The sequence below is a fragment of the Heteronotia binoei genome, chromosome 4, assembly GCF_032191835.1.
Source record: "Heteronotia binoei isolate CCM8104 ecotype False Entrance Well chromosome 4, APGP_CSIRO_Hbin_v1, whole genome shotgun sequence".
In the NCBI taxonomy this organism is placed as follows: Eukaryota; Metazoa; Chordata; class Lepidosauria; order Squamata; family Gekkonidae; genus Heteronotia; species Heteronotia binoei.
In genome coordinates this window covers 65,550,620-65,578,553 of record NC_083226.1, presented here as the reverse complement: position 1 = coordinate 65,578,553, position 27,934 = coordinate 65,550,620, and the positions used below count along the sequence as shown (strand labels likewise).

The following is a 27,934-nucleotide window of genomic DNA, read 5'->3' as shown; positions in this document are numbered from 1 at the left end:
AGTGATTATGGTTCTGACCACCTGAAAGAAGCTGCTGTGAAGTGCTTGCAGCTCCTTCTTGAGGTTTAGGTGCTTAGGGTGACAGACTGTTAAGGGTTAATGCCTAACAGAGTCTGAGGACTTTTGAGTGACAAGCTGTTGAAAAGAGAATAATGTTGAGACAGTCAGTTTAGGAATGATAGTTGGGAACTGACAGTTGAAGAAGAGACAGTTAAGCACTGACTGGGACAGAGGCTAAAAGAGTGAGTGGATCAAGGAAGATCCTCAGTCAAGCTTTAAAAAGGAAATAGCATCTAGTAAAGAGTAGTGATTCCCACCCAGTTAAGAAGGGAAATAGCTTCTAGTGAAGATAAGCAATACCTGGTCAGTGTAAAGAAAGATTTTGGGAATTTGATTATATTTTCTTGCCTTCTAAACTTCACATTTGGGACCAATATATCTATGGAACTACCTCCTCCATTATGTCCCTGGAAGAGCATTACACTCCACAGATCAAAATCCGCTGGTGATCCCTGGCCCTGAAGAGGTCCAGCTGTCCTCAACAAGGGCCAGGACCTTTTCAGTCCTGGCCCCGACTTGGTGGAATACTCTGCCAGAAGACATCAGGGCCCTGTGGGACCTTTTACAATTTCGCAGGGCCTGTAAGCATAGATGTTCTGCCAGGCTTTTGCTTGAAGAAAGCAACAGTTGCTGGGCTGGCACCCCTCTCCCTTCCCCCTCAAAGGGGGGCCTTGCCCCCAATGCAGCATCTAGAAAGCAGAAATTGGTAGCACTTTATAACAGATGTCATCAGGTTTGTAATATGTTTAGTTAATTGTTTTTATTGATTATTGTATATATTTTATTGTTGTACATCACCTAGAGCCCAGCACCAGCTAAGGTGATTCATCAAACAAACAAATAAGTAACATGTCAATGAAACTCAGAAAACCTATGCTTGAGTTTTTAAGCAGAAACTGAAGAAGAAAGCCTCTCTGCTCAAAGGATTAAATACCTTGTAGAATAGCAGAAACAGTTACTTGTTGACAACAAATTATCTGATGTTTGTGTGAATACCAAGTTAGTTCAGTTTTATTATCTGTTCACCTCATACATCCTACATCTGATTCCTCCTGACTTTTTCTCCTCCAAGTTAAATAAAACATTTTGTTTATTTGGAACTTTCAAAAGCCTCTGATGTGCCATTTCAAAAGCATAATATATGATTTTGTCTTGTCCCTCAACTCCTTGGCCTGGACCAGTATCAAAATATGTTTATATAATAAAAGTGATAGGGTGGGACAGCCTTAGACAAACAAACAAGAAAATAGATAAAAGGGCTGCTGAACATGAAAAAAGACAGAAGGGAAGATCCAGTGTGTGAGGAAGAGAGAGAGTGAGATTGACATACCTGGTGAGAACAATTTTCTTCTCCTGGGCCATTGGAAAGAGGTCAATTTATGCACATGTATGTGTGTGTGTCCAGGCTGTCCTGGGACTGTTGTTCTTGTGTTTTATTATGTTTAGATAATTTAAGATTGGTTTTAATTATTTTAATGCTGTCTTTGGTACTTGGTCACTATTGTTTTACTGGACATACTACTAGGAATGAATGGGCACAAAACTATTCAAGTCAGTCTGTCAATGAAGCCTTTCCTATTTATCTATTTATTCATCTCTTCAGCCAGGAACCTACATGACAAAAATTTCAAGAAAAAGACACAATATAAGAAAGATGACCTTCCTTGCCTTAAGATTGATTTCATCCATCAGAGCGATGATGAATGTGTACAGGTTGCCCAGGAAAAGAGCAAAGATGCGCCCCAGCTGCCACCGTAGAGCTATTCGAGGGTGATAGTTTTCCAGAGCACTGATTATATCAAATACTGTGGGACAGAACATTCCCAGAAGAGACATGACCATGTTCACCTGGGTAAAAAGGAAAAAAAAATAAAGATTTAATTCTATGTGCATATATCTTCATCATGTACATATTTCTTCCACTGCTGATACATAAATAAAGCTGATGTTAAATCTTTAAAAATAAAGATGAGATTACCAGGTTAAAACACTAAGATGTTTCATGAACACAGATAATTTTATTTCTTTTGCCTCTTTGACACTGATAGTTTCCTTTACACAGTTGAGATTGAAAAGTTTTTGCAGCAGCACATATCACAGAACTAATATTACAATTCATCTCAGACAGAAATGAAATCAAAGAATTGCATCCCCCCCATACCCTTAATTTATATATGGAGGGCAGTATTTTGTGTGATGTACATGATGAACAAAGAAGTTGTGGAAATGAAACCATATTTGTTATCTGAATTACTTTCCAGTAGTTGATAAGTAAAATCTCTTATTGAGATTATATTTAAAATGAGATACTCTAACAATATGGCTCAATCAAATGTTGCAAACAAAACAGGAAAAGATGTATTGTGGAATCAAGAAGAACATCTTAATTGTGGATAACAACTCCATAAGTATTGGATAATCTCACAGAGGCTCACCATCTGGAATCCAGTCTAGTAAATTATATTCTTCTAATGATTTTTTAGGTCCTACATGATTAGGTCCTAAGTGATGCGTGATATTTAATGGACAAGACAGAAATTAAAGCCAAGTCTAAATTCCACCCTCCAAGCAATCTCCAGCATGCCAGCACCAAAATGAATATTTAATTCTGACCACTTACCATTAAAACAATATGTTCATTAAAAGTAAACAGTTTAGTATGTATAAATCACACTCTCACCACCCATGGTGTCTACAATCTGAACAGGCTACCTTTATGAACGGCTATCATTTATGTGAATATGATTTCACCTTTTTATAATTAGAGGAAGAGTTATTTATTTATTTATTTACAGCCTCCAAACCTAACTAGGATGCAAAATAAGCAATGGATTTAAAAACTTAAAATTGTAACCATAATTTTTGTACTAAATTGTCACTTTTCATTTTTTCTAAATAAATGAATTGATTGATACTTCAGGAAAATAATGTTTCTCAATAGTAAAGACTTCCAAAAAACTAAAGAGGTCATTTTGGTTAAGTTCTAGTTGTGAAATCCCATTGGCTTTCAGATCCTAAATGCAAAGGACCAATGATTCAGAAATGTCCACAAACTTATAATTTGGAATGCATCTTCTCACCAAATAAAAAAATTCTGATCAAGAGCAACTCTTAGCATAACACTGTGAAAAACAGAATGGACAACAGCTCTATGCTTCTGGAAGGAGAATTTAAATACCCTTTTGGGCATCAAGCTTCCCACACTCCCTTTTATTTACACTGAAATAACTCTTACAAGAGCCAGTAAATAAACATACTGTTAATTCATTCCAAGAAAATTCTGTGGAGATTTCTCTTCAGAGGACACACCAGAAACTTCAACTTGGGTATCATTGCTAACAATCATTAAGTCTAGCTTTCCATCTCATTTACAGCTGTTGAGCACATCAGCCAAATCAGAGGCACCATACCATTCTTACACCATAGCCTGTTGGATCTGGGGTCTGCTTGCCTGTGGCTGGGCCTCACAATCCATGGATGAAAGGACTGCAGATCCTTCCCTTGTCTACTTCCCACAGCAGTTCTTCCTGTCTCTGGAGAATTTTACTCTTGGGGTCACTGGCCTGGGAAACTGTAATGGGGTAGTAATATGGTCACCATCATCCAGGTGTGACCTGGAGATCACATCCCCTTGAGAAAATGGTTTTGTTGCAGGGTGGACTCCATGGCATTATACCCTGCTCAGGTTCTTTCCCAAACCTTATCCTCTCCAGCCCCACTCCTAAATCTCCAGGAATTTCCCAACCTGGTGTGCAACCCAAGGCAGCAAGAAGAGAGCTATTTCACAGTAATATACACACACTGGCATAAGTGGAGCAAGTTCTTTGAACATAGCAAAAGCATATACAAGATAAGGTTGCAGGACAGCAGCTGCAGATGCCCTTGTCCTGTGCAATTCACCATGCCACCTCCCATGTTATTCTTGAGAGACCTCTGACATAAGAAGAGCCCTGCTGGAACAGACCAGTGGTCCATTTAGTCCAGCATCCTGTCTCACACAGTGGCCAACCAGTTCCTCTGCCAGGTGAACAACAGGGCATGGAAGCTGAAACCTTCCCCTGATGTTGCCTCCTGGCATTTGTATTCAGAGGTTTACTGCCACTGAATGTGGAGGTTCTCTTTAGTCAACATTGACTAGCAGCCATTGATAGGCCTATACTCCGCAGATCTGTTCAATCCCTTTTTAAAGCTGTTTATGCCTGTGGCCATCACTACATCTTCTGGCAGTGAATTCCACATTTTAATTACTCATTGTAAAAAGAAGTATTTCCTTTTCTTCATCCTGAATCTAGGGCAACTTCATTGGATAGCCTCACGTTCTTATATTTTGGGATGGGGAGAAGTTATCTCTATCTGCTGTCTTTATCCTATGCATATTTTAATAGGCATCTATCATGTCGCCTCAATAACTGTCTCTTTTCTAAACTGAAAAGTTCCACACTTCTCATAGGAAAGGTGCTCCAACCCTTTAATCATCTTAGTTGCCCTCTTCTATACTTCCTCCAGCTCTTCAGTGCTCTTTATGAGATATGGTGACCAGACCTACAGCATTTCAACTGAGGCTGCACTATAGATCTATGCAGGGGTGTTGTAATGTTGGCTGTTTATTTTCAATCCCTTTCCTTTCAAATAATCCCCAGCACAGAGATTGCCTTTTTCACTGCTGAGTCATACTGAGCTGACACTTTCATTGAACACTATGATTTTAATTGAACACTATGGTCTCTTTCCCTCCCAGTATCAGCGAGTTGGAATTTTTATGTTCCAGTGTGCAAGTCCTTACACTTATCCAGATCTTGAATTCAGCAGGAGAGCACAGGAACACAGCTCCTGAATCTTTCCGGGGGTTTCCCCTCCTCCTCCCCACCTACCTACCTTATCGATTGAATAGTAAATGCAGCTGCATAAACAATCCCTGGATGAGCTCCACCACCTGTTTTTCTACAAAATGATCCCTGCACTTACCTAGAGTGGGCTTCATTTGCTACATTGCTGCCTACTGACCCAATTTGTAGAGATTCTTCTGGAGCTCTTTACAGCTGGCCTTGGCTTTCAGCATCTTGAATACTTTTGAGTCATCTACAAGCTTGGCCATTACACTGATCAACAACAGTTCCAGATCATTCATGAACAAATTAAATAGCACCAGCCCCAATACCCATCCTTTTTGGGACCCTACTGCTTACTTCTCTCCATTGTGAGAACTCTACATTTATTTCTATTCTTCACTTCCTGTTGTTTACCCAATTTCTAATTCATAAAATAACCTTTCATCTTATCCCATGACTGCTAAACTTACTCTGGAATCTTTGATGAGGTACCTTGTCAAAAGCCTCTTGAAAGTCAAGTATACAATGTCTACTGGGTTGCTGTTATCTACATGACCCTTCCAAATGACTTTTCATGAGTTCAAAGATTCCATGAACCTGCTTCTTGTATGGAAGGGTTGAATCCAGCCCATCATATCTTTCTACAGAAGCTTTTATATGTTCTGTTTCCTGATTTATGGCAGAATTATAGTCCTTTGCAGATATTGTGTTGCTTTGTGTTCAAAAGTGAATAAAAGCAGTATACACAATGAAACATGTTGCCCTATTTACATGATATAGCAATCATGCATAGTGTTCTGCCAAAATGCACAGTTGATAGGCTCTTCCTCTGCATGAACAGAAGCCAATGTAACATCTTCAGAAAGCTAATATGGTTTGCTTGCTTTGCTACAAGGGGAAAGATTGCATAAGTGCACACACCACTGTAATTTTTATTTCAATGATATTTTACTTAATTTCTTGTGGCCTATAAATTTAAGATATCTAAATCTAACCCCTACTGCCACTCTTTTTGATTTACGAATTTCCTTATATCACGTATTGTGGATCATTAAAGAATTTTGCATGCTTGCTGTTCAGTTAGGCAGAGATGTGCATTTCAAGTTGCAACATGGATATTATTACTTTTTCTATAATTGGGAGAAGCTTAGAGTGGCTGGCTGGACCTCATTTATCCTCTATTCAAATAAGTAAAATATGTTTCCTGTTATCCTACCTGGATGATGTCAGATTGATATATAAAGTAAAAATTGCACCAATGGGAAACAGAGACATGAAGAGGAAGTTACTGTAAAGGAACCCAACAGAATGGCAGCTATCCAATCAATACACAAAGATCTTTTGTTCTTCTTTCTTTGTGAATGAGCAGCAACATTTCTAATCCTAGCAGATATTGCTTTGTGGCCATGATTGCATGCAATTTAGAATGTATATGCATTCAACCCTGGCTAGAACCCAATGAGCTACTTTAGGAAGCTTCAAGGACTGTGCTAATCCAGTGGGATTTTAGTGTTTTTTCTTTGAATACCATACAGAACCACATGCATGCGCTGTATTGCAAACTGCTTTTCCAGCTCTCTTCAGTTTCAAAGGTCTTAGTCAGGTACCACAAGAACAACAAGTACAGGTCCAAAGCACCTTAAATGCATAACAATATTCAAGTAGATCTTTGGATCCGAGCCAAATATTAAATGCACAGAGGTTTCATTTAGCATGAGGACCAAACTACATTAAAAAACAGGTTGCTTACCTGTAACTGATGATTTTCAAGTGGTCATCTGTGCATTCACACCAATGGGATATAGTGCACCTGCGCCGGTTCCGATTGGTACTTCAAAGCCTATTATAGAAGGATTTTCGCACCCTTCCCAATGGCCATGTGCCTGGGCCCCACCACACATGCCCACCGGAATGGGCACGAGGATCCCACCAGTTCCTTCTGACTGCTGTGCCCCCAGGAGGACTGACAGCAGTGGGGAAGGAGGGCTGGTAGTGTAAATGCACAGATGACCACTCAAAGATCATCAGTTACAGGTAAGCAACCTGTTTATCTTCTTTGTGGACTCTGTGCTTCACACCGATAGGAGAGTAACAAGCAGTATAAGTCCTACCTGGATGGAGGGTGCTGGAGGTTCTCACAAACGTACTGCCTCCAAGACTGCCCGGCCCATCGGAGCTCCTTGAGAGCGATGTAAATCTAGGGTGTAATGCTTCACAAACGTGTGCAGTGTGGCCCAGGTGGCAGCTCTGCAAATGTCCACCAGTGGGACCCCCCTGAGGAATGCTGTGGATGCAGCCAGTGCCCTCATGGAGTGTGCATGGAGTGGATGCGGGAGGGGCTGCTTTGCTATCAGGTAGCAGAGCTTGATGATTTCCACAATTCATTTAGATAGCTGCTGTGCGGAGATTCGACTCCCTCTGGTCCGGGTCACGTATGAGAAAAGAGGGAGGAAGAGCAGTGGAACTCCCGTGTTCTTTTCAGGTAGAAAGACAAGACCCGCCAGACATCCAGGGTATGCAGCCTCCTCTAATCCAAAGAAGGAACAGGAAAAAAGGTGGTAGAACTATGTCTGCGGACAAATGAAACTTAGAAATGACTTTTGGTAGAAGGTTCAAATCAGAAGCCAAGGTCACCCCATCCTGGGTGAAGGTGAGATAGGGGGAGTTGCAGTGCCCTGAGTTCCCCCACTCTGCGTGAAGAAGTAACAGCTACCAGGAAAGCTGTTTTCCATACTAGGAGCTGGTGCAAGCATGTAGTCATGGGTTCAAATGGTCTTGTTGTCAGCCTAGACAAAGCAAGGGGCAAATCCCATGCTGCCATCAGCCTGCATGATGGTGGAAAAAGGTGAATAAGGCCTTTGAGGAAGTGTTTAGTAGATGAAGTGCGAACACTTCATCATGTGCAGCTGAAATAGCAGCGAGGTATACCCTCAGGGAGGAGTGACTCAGTCCTTTGTCTGTGAGGGAGAGCAGAAATCCAAAAATTAGGGTGTGGTCTGCTTGAGGAGCATGGGCAGAAATCCAAAAATTAGGGTGTGGTCTGCTTGAGGAGCATGGGCTCCCCAACGTGTACAATAGCAAGTAAAAGTGGCCTACTTTGCTGCATAGGACTTCCTAGTGGATGGCCGGCGACTGTTGAGGAGAACATGATGTATCCATTTGGACAGCCGTGTTAAGTCAGCCGCCATGCTGTCAGCTTCAGTTGGGGTACATTGTGGTGGGGTATTGTGCCCCCATGTGCCAGTAGAAGGTCCGGTACCAGTAGAAATGGTGCCATGATTGGTTGGAGAGGTGGAACAGGGCTGGAAACCAGTGTTGCCGCAGCAATCACGGAGTGATCATGATGCCCACCGGTCATTCCTCCATTACCTTGTGCAGGACTCTGGTCATGAGAGGTAGTGGAGGGAACATGTACAAATGTCTGTGGCACCAGGAGTAAAGGAGCCTGTCCCCGAGCACTAGAGGGTCCGCACCCCCTCTGCAGCAAAACTCCAGACACTTTGTTTTCTCTGGTGGCGAAATCATCTTTGTCCAGGTACCTCCAGTCTTGGAAAAGGGGTTTCAGGTACCACCAGTTCAACTCCCATTCATGGAAGGACACACCCCATCCCCTGCTAAGGGAATCCGCCGTCACATTATGGATGCCCGGGAGCTGAGAGGCAATCAGGTGAACTTGCCAAGCTAGGCAGTCCTCCCACATGTCCATGGCCAGCTTGCAGAGCTAGAGGGAGACTGTACCTCCTTGCTTGTTGAGGTAGTAGAAGGCCGTGGTGTTGTCCGTCAGCATGGAAATCACCTGGCCTCAGATCAGATGATGGAAAGAATGGACCGCGTATCGTATGGCTAAGAGTTCTAGAAAGTTTATGTGACACTGCTGGAGGTGTGGCTCCCAAGGGCCCCCTACGCAGATCCCTGCCAGGTGGGCGCCCCATCCCCAGAGGGAGGCATCCATTGTGATGGTTTTGGATGGAGTCTGAAGTTTGAACGGGGCTCCTTGCCCCAGGTTGCGATCTGACTCCCACGTTAGGGAGCGAAGGACACATGGCGGTATGGTGAGTTCACGAGACTGAGAATGTCTGGACGGATTGAATGTTCATATGAACCATACCTGCAGGGGACGCATGCAGAGCCGAGCTTGGAGCAGGACCGATGTTGTGGAAGCCATGAGCCCCAGCAGTCTTTGGACCTGGAGTGCTGTGGCTACCTGCTGCAGTAGGATGGTCGGATGAGGGTCTGGATCACCCGGGTCCGGTCTGGTGGCAGGAATGCTCTGCAATGTGATGAGTCCAGGATCGCTCCTATGAACTGCACCTGTGTGGAGAGGTAAGATGTTCTGCAGGGACACCATTCAAAATTTCTTGTAGACAATGTGGGTAATGAGAGCACTGAGGTCCATGATGGGATGAAGGCCCCCATCCTTCTTGGGAACAGTGAAATACCAGGAGTAGAAGCCACGGTGAGGAGCGGGTACAATGACGGGTTCTATTGCAGCTTTCGTAATGAGGTTTTGTTCTTCCTCCAACAGGACAGGTGTTGGAGGTGTGATGATGATACTGGAGGGAAGAGGAATTTGAAGGAATTCTATGTGGTATCCTTCCAGGATGAATGCAAGGACCCACTTGTCGGATGTTATCCTTTGCTAGGCTGATAAGTAATGGTGAAGGCAGGTGGGTTGGGGTATGGGCAAGGTTGGTGGGTAAAGTCAAAGACTCTGTTTGGTTGGCTTGGTGCCCTTGTATTTGGACTGCTGCTGGCTGGGGGTGAACTTCAGTTTAGCCCCATAGGTAGGTCTTGATTGGCTATGTTGTGATCTAGGAGACCACGGTTGCTCTGGGGATGGTTTGGAGTATGGCTTCTTGAGCCATGATTTGGACCATGGTTTCTGCTTCTGTTTCTGGGACCTGGAGGACGTGGAGACTCCTAAGTTTCTAGATGTTTTTATGATCTTATCCAGTTCCTGGAGAGCCATGTCGGTGGTTGAACTGAAAAGGCCTTCTCCTTCAAAGGGTAGATCCTCGACCCAAGCCCTAGTGTTGGGCGATAGTGCCATCACTCTAAGCCAAGAATGGTGCCGGAGGGTGACTGCAGATGTGAGCATTTTGGCTGATATGTCCAGAGAGTGCTTAGTCGGTTTGACCTGATGTTTTGCAACCAACATCCCTGCCTTCAATAGATGTTTGAAGTCCTGATGCTTGTCCTCTGGAAGCAAGGAGGAGAACTGTGTGGACTTTTCCCATAGGGCATATTGGTAGTGGCTCATACATGCTGTATAGTTGGCAGTTTTAATGGCTAGCACACCTGCTGCATAGAATTTATTGCACATTCCATCTAGCTTCTTTCCTTCCTTGTCAGGAGGTGAGGAGTGCGTCTTCTTGCTTTTGGAGGAGGATGTCACCACCACTGAGTTTGGTTTAGGGTGGTTAAAGAGAAAACCAGCATCCACTTCTTGAATTTTGAACATATGATCAATCCTTCTGGAGGAGATCGGTGTGGATGCTGGCTTGTCCCAAGGCGTTTTTGCAGCCTGGAACAGTACAGAGGTCATGGGAAGAGATATCGGTGTCGAGGCATCCTTTTGCACAATGTTGAAGACCGTGTCTGTTATCGTAGGTTTCGGTTGTGATATCAATAGCGAGAGGGTCTGCACCATCCGCTTGATAAAATCGCTGTAGGCAGTGAGATCTTCGGAGGGAGAGATGGAGCCTGCCTCCAGAGATCGTTGAGGTGAGGAAGTCTCCATGCTCGTTTTGAGGAGCTCTGAGTGGTTGGACTCACCATCTGAGTCAGCAGACATCGCTTCGCCTTCCAAGAGCTCCGGAGATCGAGGTGGGGTGCTCGGTTTCTGAGTCGACTTTGGTGGTGATGAGGTGCATTCACATCTGGGCGTTTTTGATGCCATCGTCCCGGGCATTGGGCAATCTCGGTCACAATGTTTTGAATGATGTGACATCATGGAGCAAGCATCCCAGTCCAGGTAGGGCCGAGGCATCCATGGAAAGGGGGGCATGGGACACGAACCATACATATACAGCCACTGAGGTGGATCCCAACATGGCAGTGGAGGTGTTACTTTCAGAACTTCAGATTGCTTAGGGTTCGGTTCCAGAGTGGGTTGGTCCAATGGTTTCGACGTTGAAGGGGTGTCCCTCGGTACGGTGTCGGATGGAGCTGATTGTATAGGTTGCTCCATGTTCGAGCCCAAGGATGTAGATCGGGAGGACTGTTGGGTGAGATCGATTTTGAAATCGGACAGACTAGTGTCCTGAGTACCTCCCGTCCTGATAGCTGGTGAATCAGGGAATGCAACAGTTGAAGGGGCGGTATCGTCTCCGGTGCCGGAATCAGTTCCAGAGGCAATGAATATGGATGTGAGCTCTGAACAGTCTTTTGCGTGTCATTTCTCCTTCTCCTTCTTTCGCTCTTTGTCCTCCCTGCGTTTCTTAGCAGAAGTGGAGGATTCTGATTCGGGCACTGGGGTCGAGCGTTTTGGCACTGACTGTTTGGCATCAGATCGAGCGGTAGACGTAGCAACTGCGGCAAGCCCAGAATCATGTTACAATGGCACCAAGGAATGCGCAGAGAGTGCAGATTCCATGAGGGCTGTTTTAAGTTTTGCAGCACAGTTTTTTCGGGTCTGCTTGGAGAATTTTGCACAATAAGTGCAGGAGTCTGGCTGGTGGGTTTCTCCAAGGCACAATAGGCAAAGTTCGTGTCCGTCTGGAGGGGGGAACTTACTGCCACACTGTTTGCACCTTTTGAAGAACCCCCAAAGTTGTTCCATGCGGTGGAAAATAGTCCTGCCGCCCCAAGGGATGGGTTGGGTGGGTGGGGGAGGGTTGCAGCTCCCGGCAAAGGAGGTGCGCTCAGGTAAATAGGTCTTACCCCGTATTACCAATGTTCTTTTCTTTGTTTTTAGGCAAAAAGTTGGAAGTTGGAGAGAAAAAGTGAGTACCAATGAGAAGTTGAAGAGGGAACCGATCTGCGCGGCAGTCAGAAAGGAATTGGCAGGATCCTCGTACTCATCCCAGTGGGCATGCATGGTGGGGCCTGCGTGCATGGCCATTGGGAAGGGCATGAAAATCCTTCTATAATAGGCTTTGAAGTACCAATCAGAACCGGTGCAGGCACACTATATCCCATTGGTGTGAAGCACAGAGACCATGAAGAAGATCACTGAAGATTTAGTGCAAAAAGAAGCCATGAAGGATAGAGATTCTAATACAGATTAAGGATATGCTAGAGAAGGGGATTAAATCTCTTAAACCCGTCAGTGTTATTTCTCTGATCAAAAATGATTTCCTACCCATAACACACTGCTTCTAGACTTGGTATGAAAAAACAAGTATTTTTAATACATTTATATTTCCTTTGCTTGGGTAAAAGCTGGCAGGGAGGGCCTTTTCATCAGAGAGGCAGTAAGAATATTTTAACAGGCATATCAGAAACATTTATATGTACCTGTAATGGCTGATAATGGCATATGGATGTTTCCAGCTGTGTATAGGTGTATTATAGGCAAAATTTTTCTGGTGGTTCATGCTGTGTGAATAATGCAGTATATAGCAAGTGTGCATTTGCTACCATTTTCATGTTAAATGACCATAGGAGAGGAGGAAAAAGCCAGGATAGGTGATGTCACAGTAGATTTTTCATGACCATCATAAGATATAGTAAGGACCGGCTTGCCCACTAGGCCAAATTGGGCTCCCTCTTCCCAGGACCCAAGACAAGTGCTGAAATTTGCCTCTCTCCCCCCATCACCACCACTGCTGCTGCCACCGCCAGCCCCCTCCCTTCCCTTCTGCCACGCTCTCCCCCCCACTCCATAAGAAGCTCACCATGATGAGGCTGGGCCCTACCGTCTTTGAAGCAGCCAGCATCTGCACATTTTTTGAAGAGAGCACTGGAGGTGGCTTCCCTCCCCCCTCACTTCGAGTTCCGGAAAGGAGGGGGGGAAGCCTTCTCCAGAGATCTCTTCAAAAAACACGCAGATGCCGGCTGTCTCAAAGCTGGTAAGGCCCAGCCTCGTCACACTTCTCTGAGGAAGAGAGGGGGGCACTTCAGAGAGAGAACAGGAGGTGGCAGCAGTGGGAAGGTGGCAGGCAGAGAGGCTGCCTGGAGTGCCATGTGCCCTAGGGCCGGCACTGGATATACTGCCATGTATTCTACCATTCTACTCAGCTAAAGCTGAAGCTCTTCTCCATTTTAAGGAAGAACTGGTGGAAGAGCCACTAAGCTTGGAGAAGGGCTTCAGACTTCGTTAAGTGGAGTGGTGAAATTTATGTCATTACCTTCCAATTCTGAACTCTACTACAGTATACTTCAAATGTGAGAACCATCCAAATCCAGATAAGTATCCAAATCCAGGTGTTTGGTGTTGTTGTTGTTGTTGTTGTTGTTTTTTGGGGGGGGGGGTTTGCTGGGAATGTATGCAGGGAATATCAGTTGCCAAAACTAGTAGAAGGAAAATGCTCCAAAGAAACTCCTTTAAAAAACAAACAAACCCAGTTTTGCCAGATTTCATCCTACACAGTGATACTTTTTCACATATAAAAACTTCTGTAATTAGGGTTGAATTGTGTGATATCCACATTAGTAGGTGACCCATAAGACTCCAGGAAGATTGCAAAGAGTTCCAAATGGACTTAACCAAACTAGATATGTGAGCAACAAAATTTTGTGTACTTTCCACACATGATAGGATACTGTCCAATGGGAGCAAGGTTAAATAAATTATGCACACCAGAACTCCAAATCCTAAAATGATACTTTCACTGATGAGATCTGAATTGCTGCAACTGTCCAGAAATACCTAACATACTTGAGTATAAAGAGGAAGGAACTGTTGGATGACATAAATCTTCTCTTACTTAGATTTAGTTTTCCACAATCTGTGGACCAATCCTTTTTCATCTTTTCACCAAGCTGTAAGTGGCTTAGGGTTGACAGCCTCCAGGTGAGACCTAGAGCTCTCCTGCTTTAACTGATTTCCAGCTGGCAGAGATCAGTTCCCCTGGAGAAAATGGCTGCTTTGAAGGGTGGACTTTATGGCAGGGTACCATGCTGAGCCCCCTCCCCAAATCCCACCCTCTCCCACATCCACCCCCAAAGTTTCCAAGTATTTTCCAACACAGACCTGACAACCCTCATGACCCCAGAGATCATGAAAAAACAAATGGCAATTCCTATTTAGAAGATTTTTTCCTAACCCTGATAATTACAACTTTATCATCATGCAAACTAAAATCCAGGTATTCTATCACATCTTGTTTAGAAAACATGCTGGAACTAACTTCATTTCGCTCCCACCACCCATAGTTTTCCAGGCCTTCCAAAGCAAATTGTTGGGACCGCCTCACAACAAAGTAGATGAGATATCCACTCCCAGCCAGTGTGCACAATGCAAAGAAGTTGGCAAGGACCCTCAGAAATCGAACCAAGTGGACATTTTCTTCTTTTCGGCTCTCTTGTTCCTCCACAATTGCTTCCTGTACTTATTTGAGATAAAAAAAGAACTAGGTTAACGTAAGAAAGCATCCAGGGCTTTTTTTTTTAAGCCGGAATGCACAGGAACACAGTTCCAGCCAGCTTGGCATCAGAAGTTGTGGCCTAATATGTACATGAGTTTCTGCAGTTCTTTTTCTACAAAAAAAACCCCCTGTTTGAAATGATGGTATGTCAGGTGGCATGGCCTAATATGCAAATGAGTTCCGGCTGGGCTTTAAAAAAAAAAGCCCTGATAACATCAATCCTTCAGGAAGGGTTATAAATAGTGCATTAGCCATGCTTGTGTTTCCACAAGATTCGTCCCCATTTCTAAACACAAAACTGAATATGGTACACACTTTGGGAATCCCAGAATTAATGGGATTTCCATATGAATTTTGATTGGACACCTTCAATGTTATTATCCAAGGCTGTGATCCACACTGGGACCCCATATAAAAGCTGCGGTATCACTTTAGCCTTAAAGATTTTTAGCGCGGCTGGGATTAACTGATTGCCTCTGCTGTAAAAGAAGCGCTGGATAGCTGCAACGCTAACATTGACTGACTTAATTATACAGTTACGATGATTAGTCCAAAGTGTGTTATATTGAAAATTAATTCCTAGGTATTTGTAGTATTTTACTTGTTCTATCTCTTTGCCGCCTATTGACCATTTAGTTGGTTTCCAAGATTTGGAAAAAACAACAATTTTAGATTTGTCATAGTTCAATAGGAGCTTATTGTTGTTAAGGAAGGTGATACAGCGAACAAGCAAATGCTTTAATCCAATTCTGGAACAAGATAGTAAAACTATCATCCGCATATAATGGTAAGGGAACATGTCTGGCACCAAGTTTTGGACTATGATGGTCAGTATCTGACAAAAAGGGAGCAAGATCATTAAGAAAGAGGTTAAACAAAAAGGGGGCCAACACACAACCTTGTTTAACCCCTTTTCTTAATGGGATTTTTGACGTAAGATTGCCTGATAAAGAGCATTTGACTTGACAAAAGTTGAAAGTATATAATTTTTTAATGAGCATAAGGAGTCTTTTATCAATACTTGTTTGTTCCAGTTTATCCCACAACAGCTCTCTGTCAATTGAATCAAATGCTCCCTTTAAGTCTAAAAAGGCTACATACAATTTCATCTTTTTCCCAATAGTGTATTTGGAAATTAGATGGGACAAAGTATTACAATGATCGAGAGTAGTTTTGCCTTTACAAAAACCCAGCTGTTCCGGACCAAGAATTTTTTCTCGTGTCATCCATTGTTCAAGTTTCCTCAGCAGATACTTAGAATATAATTTTACCAATGGTGGATAGGAGACTAATCGGCCTGTAATTATTTGGAATGGCGGGATCTCCTTTTTTATAAATTGGAACCACTACTGAATTAAGCCTGGCTTTAGGAATTATGCCTGTTCTGTCAATACTAGTAAAGAGAGATGCAAGTGGAGTAGCCCACCAATCTGGATCTAACTTTAGGATTTTATATCAACTGCTCTCAGAATCTAATTTGTCAAATTGGCTAGTATTTATTGAGAGGAAAATTAAATCTATGGGCATTAATTTAGATTCACTTCTTATGCTATCCTTAAAAGATGCTTTTTTAAAACTTAAGCTCAGAATTCTAGGTATTGAAACGCAAACATTATATAGCCTGGCCAACAAGTCTTGCTCCCCACTGAATTTTGAACTTCCTCTCTCAGTAGGGAAATTAGCGTCGTATTTCTCCTCTCTACAAGCTCCACAGCAACAGCGTGCGTTCTCGTTAACAAGATGTAATGCATTACCATCTGCTATCCTATTTGGTAGATTTAACAGGAATGAGTACTCTAATAGACACTGTCTTTGTAATTCCAAGTGTATTGAAACTATTTCCCATGTATTATTGAACTGTCCTCTTTATGATGATATTCGTTGTATATACCTGAAAGATATCTTAGCAGATATGTTGGGCTGTGCTGATTCAGGCAAAGTCCACAAACTTTTAAATGACACTTGCGCTGAGGTAACTTTAATGGTGGCTAGATTTCTTCAACAGGCCATGGAAATACAACAGAGGATGGTTCTGGAATGACCACATTTTATTTGTTTTAATTATTTAATTTGGCTAAACTCAGATATATTTTATTTATTTTATGTATATTAGCTCCCTATGTTCTCTATAATCTAGGATTTTATATTATTTATATTGCTATTTTACTGCTAAATCTGTTTTATGCCAATAAAGGCTTGCTGTTTGTTGGTTTGTATAAATTGTGCGGTAGTCACAGTGGCCTCACCCCAACAAGGAGGCCTCAGTCTTCTGTTCAAACTACAAACACACTGGGATTCTTAACAAGCATTTGAACACTTGGTAGTGAGGTCCATATGAGGATCTCAAGCTCTCCCCCTACCCCCCATGGAGGGGTTTAAAATAGTTCAGGAAAATGGCATATTCCCTCTTTCCCAGTACTAAAGCCCGTCAAAATTGCTCATTCCTCCACCACACCTGGCAGTTCTTTCATAAGGCCAACAGTCTGGAATTACAAAACTGCAGTATTACATGTAACTTTTTCTTCAGGGTCTCATTACACACTACACAATGCTGGTGTCTGCCTTATAATTTGTAATCAAGTGATTGCTTTTGAACGTGCATCTGGCTTCTAGTTTTTAAGAATTGAATGTTGAATCTGCAACTTAATGTAAATTGTGAAGGGGTAGTTGTATCAGTCTTGTATTCTTGAACATTTTTAAAAATCCAGTGGCACCTTAAAGTCTAATACAGAAATAAATGTTAATTTTAAGGTGCCACTGAATTTTCATTTTCTCTAACTGAATATTAGCCAGTTGATGCTGCTATTAGTTTAACTACACTCAAATTACCAGTGTTTATATGGTATTTAGAGTCATTGAGGGTACTTGTTGCTATGGAATTTGATTGCCCTGATTTTGTTTGCATGCCAGAGGTCTTACTTTTGGTATTCAGCACATCATCTTCAATAAAACAAAAAAGCAGCATTTTAAATATTTTAAATAAACATTTTAAAATATCTTTGTGTAATATCTATCTCTATATCTATAATTGGTACTAAAAAGAAAACAAAAGTATTATTCTTTCGGCTTTGGTTCAATAAGCAATTTTCTTACTGAACAATGGGCACAATAGCCTCCCTGTCCTTGTCAGCCTTTTTATGAAAGGATGCAGGGACTCCTCTGTTCTCTCCATCTGTTTTACAGGGCCACAAAAGAGAAGAGTTGACAGGAACCACACAAATTGTGTAATGTGTTACAAGACCCTAAGAGACTACACTGTTAAAGAATATCCTGTAGGTTAACTATTCCTCTCATGTGCATTTGCTAGTCTGGTGTAGCATCAGACCTGGATCTTGGAGACCCAGCTTTGAATCCCCACTCTGCTTTGGAAGCTTGATGGTTGGCTGGGTCAGTTACACACTATCAGTCTAACCTGCCTCACAGGATAAAATGGAGGAGGAGGAAATTACATTAAAAGCTGCTTGGGGTCCCCATTGTGGAGAAAGACAGGTTATAAAAATCTGAATAAAGAAATGGTGAGTGACCAAGGTACCACTTTTACTATCCTGTTATTTTTATTGCTATAAAATAGTAATATAACTATTAATATAACTTGTAGCTAGTAAGATAACTATATAACTACTTACTATTACTATATTAAGTGATTTGCTATTCATTCTTGGTAGTGGGCAGAAAAAGCAGTGAACTTCTTTCCAGGAGGCCATATATTACCTTGAAACTAGTTGTTATGGATGCAAATTTGTTATCTGCAGTTTCAGGATTGCCAATCAAGTAATCCCAGCTGGTGAACATTTTCCAGCTGAAATTAAAACTTGTATCATCTCCACCGCCATCATCATCTGCATTCTTTGCCATTCTGAAAATGCCAAAAATATTTGAATGTAAGTTGTTCCTCTTTGTTACATTATATTTATTTTAGTTAATTAATTAACACATTATTTAACAACTCAGTTACATTTAATTAAATGTACACATTATGAAAACACCAATGCAGCGGCATGGACCCCACAATAAATTTCCACTAGTGAGAAGGATAGCCAATTTTCAACAATGCACTTTTCCTACTGCAGACCCCCAATTCATTTGCTATGTCCCAAGAAGCACTTCAGGATGCAGCAGGAATGGGAAGATGAGGACATTCTTTCCTTTCCACTGAAAGAAATACCTTGCATATAGATATTTCTCACCACATAGGGCAAACAGATCAAACCTGGAGTAGAGATAAATGGACACAAACCTGACATCAGTAATCACAAAACCAAGAAACCTGGAGAAGAACATTTCAACTTCCCAGGGCTCTCAATGGGGGACCTCAAAGTAGCTGTTTTACTGCAAAGGAATTTCAAAAATAGAGTGGAACGGGAGATTGCTGAATTTCAAGCTATTATGACACTCAGGATAGTGGAACACCTAGGCTTAACAGCAATATCTGGTTCTTATCTCACTACACATGCTAAGTCACTCAGTTCTCACTTGTACCCAGAATTAAACATTGTTCATCTTGAAGGTCCCACTGGATTCAACTAAGTTATCATGTCTGTTTTTAACTCCTTTATTATCTGTATGCTAATTTGGTGCTATTCACAGACCTTACCAACTGCATTATTCAATCTTAGCTAGTTAGTTTAGTTGATTTTTGTTCTGCTCCATTTCCTGCAAGCAGGACTCAGGGCAAAGTATATAAGCTATACTTATCATCCTGATGCCCTTCTTGGCAAACTGCCCCTCCCCATGTGCAATTGAAATAATTTGAATTTATATGTACATGTTTCTTTAATTGTTGGCAAATGGCAGTAGAGAAAGGGAGTGAAAGAAGGGGAATGAATGAGGTGATTGGTTGGTGACTGAGAGCATGTGGACAGAGCTAAGAAGTATGTGTGGAGGGAAAGAGAGAGAAAGGGGAGTCAGCAGTTAACTCTCAGCAGAGTGACAGCAGTTAACAATCAGTTGTGGTCAGTCAGCAGTCTACAGAGTCTGAGAAGCAGTCTTCTGATTAGAATCCCATACTAATGCTGTGAAAGGCATTAAGTTTCTAGAGAAAAAAAGTAGAACACTTTAGAGGACATATTAGGGGCTAGACAGAGAGCCAAAACCTAATATTGTCAGAGTATTACAGGAGTGTGAGAGGCAGAAGCTGTCAGAAAACTGTTTGGAAGAGAAAGAAGGATTTGAAAGTGAGGAGTATGTGAAGTGAAAGAGTGACATTTCAGTAAAAAGAATTAAGCTATAAACATCTTGAAACCAATACATTTATTGTACAAATAACATTTTATTTTGTTTTATATTAACCCAGAGTCCTATGATTTTAATAACGTAAGAATGTCATCCTCAGGGCCACATAGTCCAGTGAAGAATCCTTAGAGCTTGGGCCCAATTCAGTGGGGAACATTAAATAAAGTGTTTGGAATTAAATTCTTAGTGGCATATTAAGATGGAAGTTGTGACAGTAACACTTGAAGGTATCTGTTCAATGTATTTGAAGAAGTGTGCATCTACACATGCTAAATCTCTTGATTCTTGCTTATACTCAGAATTGAACTTTGTTGGAGATGTCACTGGACTCAAACTTAGTTCTCACATTTGTTTTTAACTCTCGTATTTGTATGCTAATTTGCTGCCAATCACAGGTCTTACCAACTGCTTTAATCCAATCTCAGCTATACTTGTTGCCCAGTTACTTCTGCATCTTGACTCTAACTAGAGCTTCCTGGCAACTAAGTATCTCTCTCCCTAGAAGGCCTGAGGAAGACTGTTTCAATGTATCTGAAGAAGTGTGCATGTACATGAAAGTTTATATCCAGAATAAAACTTTGTTAGTCTTAAAGATACCACTGGACTCAAAATTTGTTCTGTTACTTCAGATCAACACAGCTACCCACCCGAAGAAATACCTTCCATCAGTGGAGATTTACCATGGGATCCAGAAACATTACACTTTTTGAAAAAAATGAGATAACTTTCAATTTAACTTTAATAGATACTATGTATTCTTAAAACAAAAGGTATTGTTAAATTTTTCTCTTTTATGCTCTTGGCTATCAACACACCAGAACCAATAGATCTTCAAACCATAACAACTGTGCCATTAATTCATAGCCTCATTGATTAAGATTTGCCCACACCAATTAAAATTGGACCCAGCAATTAAACCACAAATACTTTATTTTTTATTTATTTTGTTTATTTCATTTGACATATCCCACAATCTCTGCAAAGCAGGCTCAGAAAAGAAAACAATTACAACAGTTAAAACATTAAAATTACAATAAAACAGTAAAAAACACAATACCTAATTTAGTTAATCTACAGAATAAATAAAATACAGCAAACAGTCCCATTATTTGATTGAGGCATACCAAGCACTGTTTTTGTTCAGATATTGTTGAAACTGAAGCACTGTTTTCTCTAATATGAGACCTGTTTCACAGGCACTTCTCCTGGCCTTCTGCTTCTAGAAATTAGATTGGTAATAAATAGAGACAGTGCCTTTAAAGTAACGGTGCTCCATTTATGGATTGTTTTATAAACACTAAAAAGTCTGTTTCCCGAAGGTGCCAGATTTTTTTGTTAAGAAAATTAAAAAAAATGATATTTGAAGTTGTTATTGCTTCTACTTGATGTAAATGTCTTATTTTATCATTTTATAATTCAGTTATAGTTTATTATATTAAATGTAGGTGTTCTTTCTTGTTTTTAATTTTACTGGTAAACCACTATGGAGATTTTAGAGGAAAAAGTGGAAAGTAAATATTTAAATAAACTGAGCTTGTGTAAAAAAAAATTAATGGATGGTATTTAAAATTTGGCAAAAATACCTAAAAGTGTATGAAATTAAGGTGGCATCAAATTAACTGCATCATCAGAATTTAAGACTGACAGGTAATTTTACTTAAAGGTAATTTTACTGACAGGTAATTTTACTTAAAGGCTTCAAAATGGGAAGGTAGGAATGTAAAGGACTGATTATTGCCCCAGTGATTATTTTGACAAATGCAATATCAATTCCTTTGTCCTCTGTCTCTCCCCTTTTCTTTTGTCTATCCAGCTAATAGCAACAAATAAAAAAATAGCCATCTAAATAAAAAGCTCAGTAGTAACGGGACGTCACGTTTATCATATTGTTTTTCTGTGAAATCAACAAACTGAAAAATATAAGAGGATTTACTCTTAAGGTTACCTAAATATAGATCAAGATTATCTTGTGGCCAGATGGAAATTTAGCACATGCAGAACATTCTTACACGGGGTATTTCTTTTATTTTGGCTCCAGGGATTGTGGTGTAAGGATTTTTTAAAAAAAAAAAAAAAACCTCAGCAACTGGCAGTTACTCAGTTATAATTCCCTGATTAAGTCAAAAGAATCTTCACAAATATGTATCAAAGAAATATTTTTAATAACTCATAACTGGGTCAAAAAATGTGCCTTGGGCATTAAAACCTTTATATGTTAATCAGGCATATTTTGGCAGCTAATAATTCTGAAACTGTGAGTCTTCTGCAGCTTAATGTCTGTAAAACTTGACATTATTTTTTTTCAGTTTCTTTTCAATATTGTATGTCCGGTGTCAATATATTCCGCAGCAAACAAATTTATCCGTTTGTTCTGCCCTTGATTTTTCTCTCAAATGAGATACATTTGCACCCACCACACATATATACGTCTATACTTTGTACTGCAGGAAGAGTGTTGTGGTGGCATCCCTTTATGCTGACATCTTTCTCCACCACATGCCAAAGTGGCAAAATACCAACTTCATGAGAAATATTTCTGAGGTAACTCATTGAGTAAAAACATGATTACATAATCTCAAAAGTAAACACAACAACTGGATCTCTGAAGTTTCCTTATGGCATCAAAGTCTACATCTTAATGGCATCTTTAGGCTTTGAGAAAATATTATTTGGGGCACAGTGTGAGGCACAATGTTGGCCCAAGAAAGGAGGGAAAATATTTTTAGTTCACACTGTGGTAAGTACTGGAGAGGCAAGTGCTGTGTATGATTTTCAAAGAGACAGCACAAGTGAAGGTTCTGCTTTCTACTACAGGATATCAGTCCTTTGTCATGACCATTAATAAATATAATTCTCAATGTGGCCCTATCTGTGGAAAAATGGGTATTATTGTCTGTATGTTTTAGCTTCTAATTTTAGAACCCATGTTATATTTATCTTATACTTGACTTGGAGTAAGGTCCATTGTAAAGAAAAATACAATGGACTTTAGAAGGAGGTTCTGGGTAAATGCTCCCCTTGCTGTCTTCCCACCCATCCAAGTGAAGGCATTCACTCCCCCCACCACCACCTCAACGGGAGCTGATCTCTGTCATCTGGAGAGCAAGTTGTAAATCTGAGTGATCTCCTGCCCTCACCTGGATATTGGCAACAGTGGTTCCCCAAGGAGGAAATGGCATTGTAGCTGTCTGAGGTCCCATCCCTTCTCAAACTCCACCCTTTCCAGGCCCCACCCTTTAAATCTTCAGGAATTTCTGAACCTGAAGTTGGCAACCCTATCTCCTTCCAATTATCTGCCCCTCTAACTTCAGCTTTCCATTGCCCTACTCCTCCATGCAGCCTCTTCATAGGAAAAGACAGTCCTTCTCCATAGTGTGTGTGTGGGGGGGGACCAAAGCAGCTTACATAATTCTTCTTTCCCCACTTTGATCTGAACAACAACCCTGTGAGGCAGGTAAGGCTAGTACTGTATGACTGGTCCAAAATCACTCAGTCAGCAAGAACCTAGGTCTGGCAGACCCCACTCTGAAGCCCTAACTTGTATGCCCTCCTCAAACTCCACCACAGAATATCCAGGGTTTTCTATCAACCTAGAAAGGTATCACTCTGGGTGAGTGTCCCCCACTCTTGCTGTCTTCAGACTCACCCAAGTGAAGGCATTCACTCCCTCTGCCCACCTCAAGGGGAGTTGATCTCTGCCATCTGGACTCCAGACAACAGATCTTTCTCCAAAATCGCAGAAAAATAACTGATTTGGAGGGTGGACTGTAAAGCATTATATTCCCCTGGAGGCCTCTCCCTTTCCTGACAAAAGCAGCCTGGGTTACTTAGCAACAGCCTTTGGCTAGCAATTCCCAGGATGCAGCCATGGGCCCAGCAAAGCCTGGCCTCCCTGGCTTTTTCTGTGGTCTTTGGAGGCTGTGTGTGCTGGGAGGCCAGTTGACAGAGAGGACACAAAGAAGAGTTGGAGATGTGACTGTCTCTGAGGTAAGTCTGCTTTTGGCAGTGTGTTCAATGTTCCTGGGCCTGCAGTAGGCAGAGGCAAGGGAATCAGCCAACGGGAGGCCAGAGTTGAGAGGAACTGGTCAAGGTCAGCTTGAGAGGGTGACCACTATGAATTTTTTCCCTGTCACATTCTTTCAGGATCTCAGGCACATGCACAGAAATCCTGTCAGAACTATATAAAAACTAGGCACCAGATGTTTTAAAGTTAAAACCACAAAGAATATTTATTGGATCACAAAAGGCAAAGGAGAGGGATTAAATAATACTAATTAGGTTGATAAAAAAAACAATTCAGTTGGCAGGCAGAGGGTTGGCCAAAATAATTAATCTCTAAACACAGAGATTGTTAGGCTGAACAATTATAAACAGGCAGCCTTTTTGAATTTATAGGAACTTTGGATAGGCAGGCAGTGCCTCCTTGGCACTAGGAACACTAGCAGAGATGGAATAGCCCTAAGTTTGGACTTCATAAAAGCCCACACACTCTTTTCCATTCACACTGAGGACTCCTGACTTGTGCTAGTTCAATATTCCCTAACAGATGTATACACTAGCATTCAGGATTCACACTTTTTTAGTGCTCTAATCAGCCCCTCAATCCTGTGTGTCCCACCCAGCTAGATTCCTTGTCTGACTCTTGGGAATCCATCCTAGCCACTAGAATCCAGTCCCAATATTTGTGTGTTAGAGTGTTCTTATTTAGACCAGGAGACTGCCCTGATGTGCTGACAGATCTCCTCAGAGAGTTTCTCCTCACAGCAGGTGCCTGGTTTTGCCCCCTTCTGCCCAATAACTCTCTCACAGACAGAAACTGTTCTGTCTCCCAAGGAACTTAGTCCACAGGATGTCTCAGCTCCTTTCCAGTTGCTTTCACAACAGTTCAGCTTCAGTTCTCTGACTGAACTCCTCAGTTCTCAGACTGATCTCCACAGTTCCCAGACTGAACTGAACTGTTCCAGTCCTACAGCTCAACTCTCAGGCATTTTTTTACTTCCCTCCAAATGTCTCTGTAGTGTCTTGTGCTGAAATAAAGCACTGCGCGGCCATGCAGCAGAGGCGACCAAGGGAAGTCCCCTGGTCGCCCAGCACAGCGCGCGAAAGGACCTGCCAATCATGATCTGTGGCGGGAAGTTTGACTGGCCAGTTTGTGGGCTGTTCTGGGAAAAGTGTACATAAAGCGGGTCCTGGCCCGCGTTGCCCTGTTCTGTGATGTACCATCCATTAAAGCTTCTTGCCTTCACCACGTCTCGTCTCTGAGTACATTACACTGGAGATGAAGGTGGGATCCGGCTAGGAATGCTTCCCCAAGCAGAAAGCAACTTACCTGGCTGGAAGCGAGGAAGGCACAGGACCGCAAGAAACTGAGATGCCCGCCGCCACAATGGCGAACTCTAGCGTAACGACGGGCCATCTTGCTGAATTCAACCCCGACCACCCTGAACGGTGGGAGACCTACACTGAACGAGTCGAGTGCTACCTGCGGGCCAACATGATCACGGACAATGATTGAATGCGGGACGTCCTGTTGAGCGTCTGCGGAGAGGCAACCTTCGAGATCGCACGCGGTCTCTCAGCCCCAGCGAAGCTCACCGAGAGGACATACGGGGAGGTTGTCAGACTCCTCACAGGGCACTTCTCGCCCCAACCGTCCATCATTGCCCGCAGATTCCTCTTTCACAAGAGGGATCAGAAGCCCGGGGAAACAGCTGCAGTCTACCTGGCTGCTCTCCGCCAGATCGCAGGGAACTGCAGTTTCGACAAGCGGGAGGAGGCCCTGAGGGACTGATTCGTCTGGGGCCTCTGAGACGAAAGGCTGCAACAGAAGCTTTTCGCCAAGGAAGAGCTCACCCTCCAACAAGCCTTCAACGAGGCGACGGCCTTTGAGAGGGCCACAAAAGCATACAGCCACCCACGTGGAGAGGCAGTCCACCAGGAAGAAATGGCGCCGGGGCGACCGGGAGGATGAAGAGGCTTTCCAGCTCCAGCGGCCACAAGGAACAGACCCAAGAGCCCCCACGAGGCAACAAGCGACGGAGAGATCCCCCACCATCAAGTGCGCCAGCTGTGGCGACCCCCACAAGAGGAGGGACTGTCCATACCACAACATGGACTGCCGCAGTTGTGGGAAGATAGGCCATATCGCTCGGGCTTGCCGGGCCAAGAACAGCCGTCGGCGACCGACAGCGCATCATGACTCCACCGAGGCTCACACGACGGCGTCAACCAGCCTGCAAGTATTGAACTTGCCCCTCTCCACCCCGGACAAGGTGAAATTGACGGTCCTCGTCGAGGGAAACCCATGCCTCATGGAAGTAGACTCGGGTTCCTCCATTTCCATAATTTCGGAGGAAACCCTAAAGAAACTGTGCCCCCGCCTCCAACTGAGGCCGGCTGACTTTGTTCTGAGGGACTTCCAAAAAAACCCGGTACACATTGTGGGCTGGGCCTGGGTACGGGTGGAGAGAGGGAAATTCAGGGGTCCTCTGGACATTCTGATGGTCAAGCGCCAGCTCACCACCTTACTGGGGCTGGCCTGGTTCCAACCACTGGGAATCCAGTTAGTGGGGGTAGAGCAAGTGCAGGCGGGTAGCTTTGAGGACGTCTGCCGGGAATTCCCAGCCGTTTTCAATGGGTCCCTGGGGAGTTACAAGGGGCCGCCCATCACCCTGCCGCTCGATTCCCTGGTCAGACCGATCCGGCTCAAGGCGAGGCGGGTCCCGTTCGCCTTAAAACCAAAGATTGAGGCGGAGCTGGACTGCCTCACAGCCCAGGGAGTCTTAGAACCAGTGTCCTATGCGGCCTGGGAAACCCCCATAGTCACACTGGTAAAGCCTAATGGGGATGTGAGGATTTGTGCAGATTACAAGTGCACAATCAACAAAGCACTCCAAGACAACCTCTACCCCATTCCAGTGGTCAGCCACGTACTGGCAGCCTTAGCAGGTTCCAAAATTTTTGGGAAGCTGTATTTGGCACAAGCGTACCAGCAATTACCGGTCGACGCCAAAACAGCCGAGGCTCAGACCATCGTGACTCACCGGGGGGCTTTCAGGGTGCGGAGGCTGCAGTTTGGAGTTAGCGTAGCTCCGGGGATCTTTCAGAGCATAATTGACTCTCTCCTTAAAGGGATCCCCAGAGTGCAACCATTTTTTGATGACATTTTAATCGCCGCCCCGGACACCGAGGAGTTCAGCTGCCGCCTGAGAGAAGTACTCCACCATTTCCAAGAGATGGGGCTTAAAGTAAAAAAAGAAAAATGCTTGCTGGGGGTACCGCGGGTGGAGTTCCTGGGGTTTGCCGTAGATGCAGCAGGGATCCACCCGAAGGAAGAAAAGACCAGAGCGATTGTCCAAGCCCCTGCCCCCACGTGCAAGGCAGAGCTCCAAAGTTTCTTGGGGTTGTTGAACTTCTATCATTCGTTCTTGCCCCACAAAGCGGCTATAGCGAAACCACTCCAAAGGCTGCTAGACAAACAAGCCCCGTGGGTTTGGGTGAGGAGACAAGCCGCTGCGTTTCAGGCGGTAAAAGACCTCCTTGTCTCTAACGCGGTGCTCCACCACTTCGATGAAGCCCTTCCGCTAATTCTGGCTTGCGATGCGTCCCCGTACGGGGTGGGCACAGTCCTGGGGCACCAACTCCTGGACGAGAGGGAGGTTCCGGTGGCGTACTATTCAAGAACTCTAACCCCAGCTGAGCGCAACTATGCGCAGATCGATAAGGAGGCTTTGGCAATCGTGGCGGGGGTACACAAATTCAACGATTACCTATGCGGTAGGTGTTTCACCATCGCCACGGACCATAAGCCACTCCTGGACCTCCTCGCCCTTGACCATCAGACCCCACAAATCGTGTTGCAGTGGGTCCTGAAGTGGAACCAATTCTTAAACTCGTACACCTACACCTTGGTAAACCACCCGGGCAAAGCCATGGGTCACGCGGATGCCCTTAGCCACCTGCCACTTCCCTCAACAGACCCAGATCCCGCCCCGGCCCACATGGTGATGCTTCTGGAGTCCCTGCCCGAGCGACCCCTCCACGCAGCGGAGGTGGCTCGGGCCACAAGCAGGGACCGCACCCTCGCATGGGTTCTGAACTGGGTGGGTAAGGGGTGGCCAACGGGCAAGCTGGACAGTGAGTTCAGGCCCTTTGCATTTCGTAGAGATGAGCTATCCTCTTATAAGGGATGTATACTCTGGGGAAGTAGAGTGGTGGTTCCCTCCCCTGTTGCGCAAACAGGTACTAGATGCCTTACACGAAACCCACCCGGGGATAGTAAGG

At 43.4% G+C, this 27,934-nt stretch overlaps 1 protein-coding gene across 1 annotated transcript in view; it reads right to left on the bottom strand.

The window, feature by feature from the left end:
- The window catches only part of TMC1 (transmembrane channel like 1), a 114,290-nt gene that overhangs the window by 23,236 nt on the left and 63,120 nt on the right, over positions 1–27,934 (bottom strand). The window contains exons 10-12 of the mRNA XM_060236544.1: positions 18,131–18,275; positions 14,183–14,377; positions 1,729–1,908 (exon numbers count right to left, since the gene is read on the bottom strand). Coding sequence (XP_060092527.1) covers positions 1,729–1,908; positions 14,183–14,377; positions 18,131–18,275 — 520 coding nt within the window. The remainder of the gene's footprint in view (positions 1–1,728; positions 1,909–14,182; positions 14,378–18,130; positions 18,276–27,934) is intronic.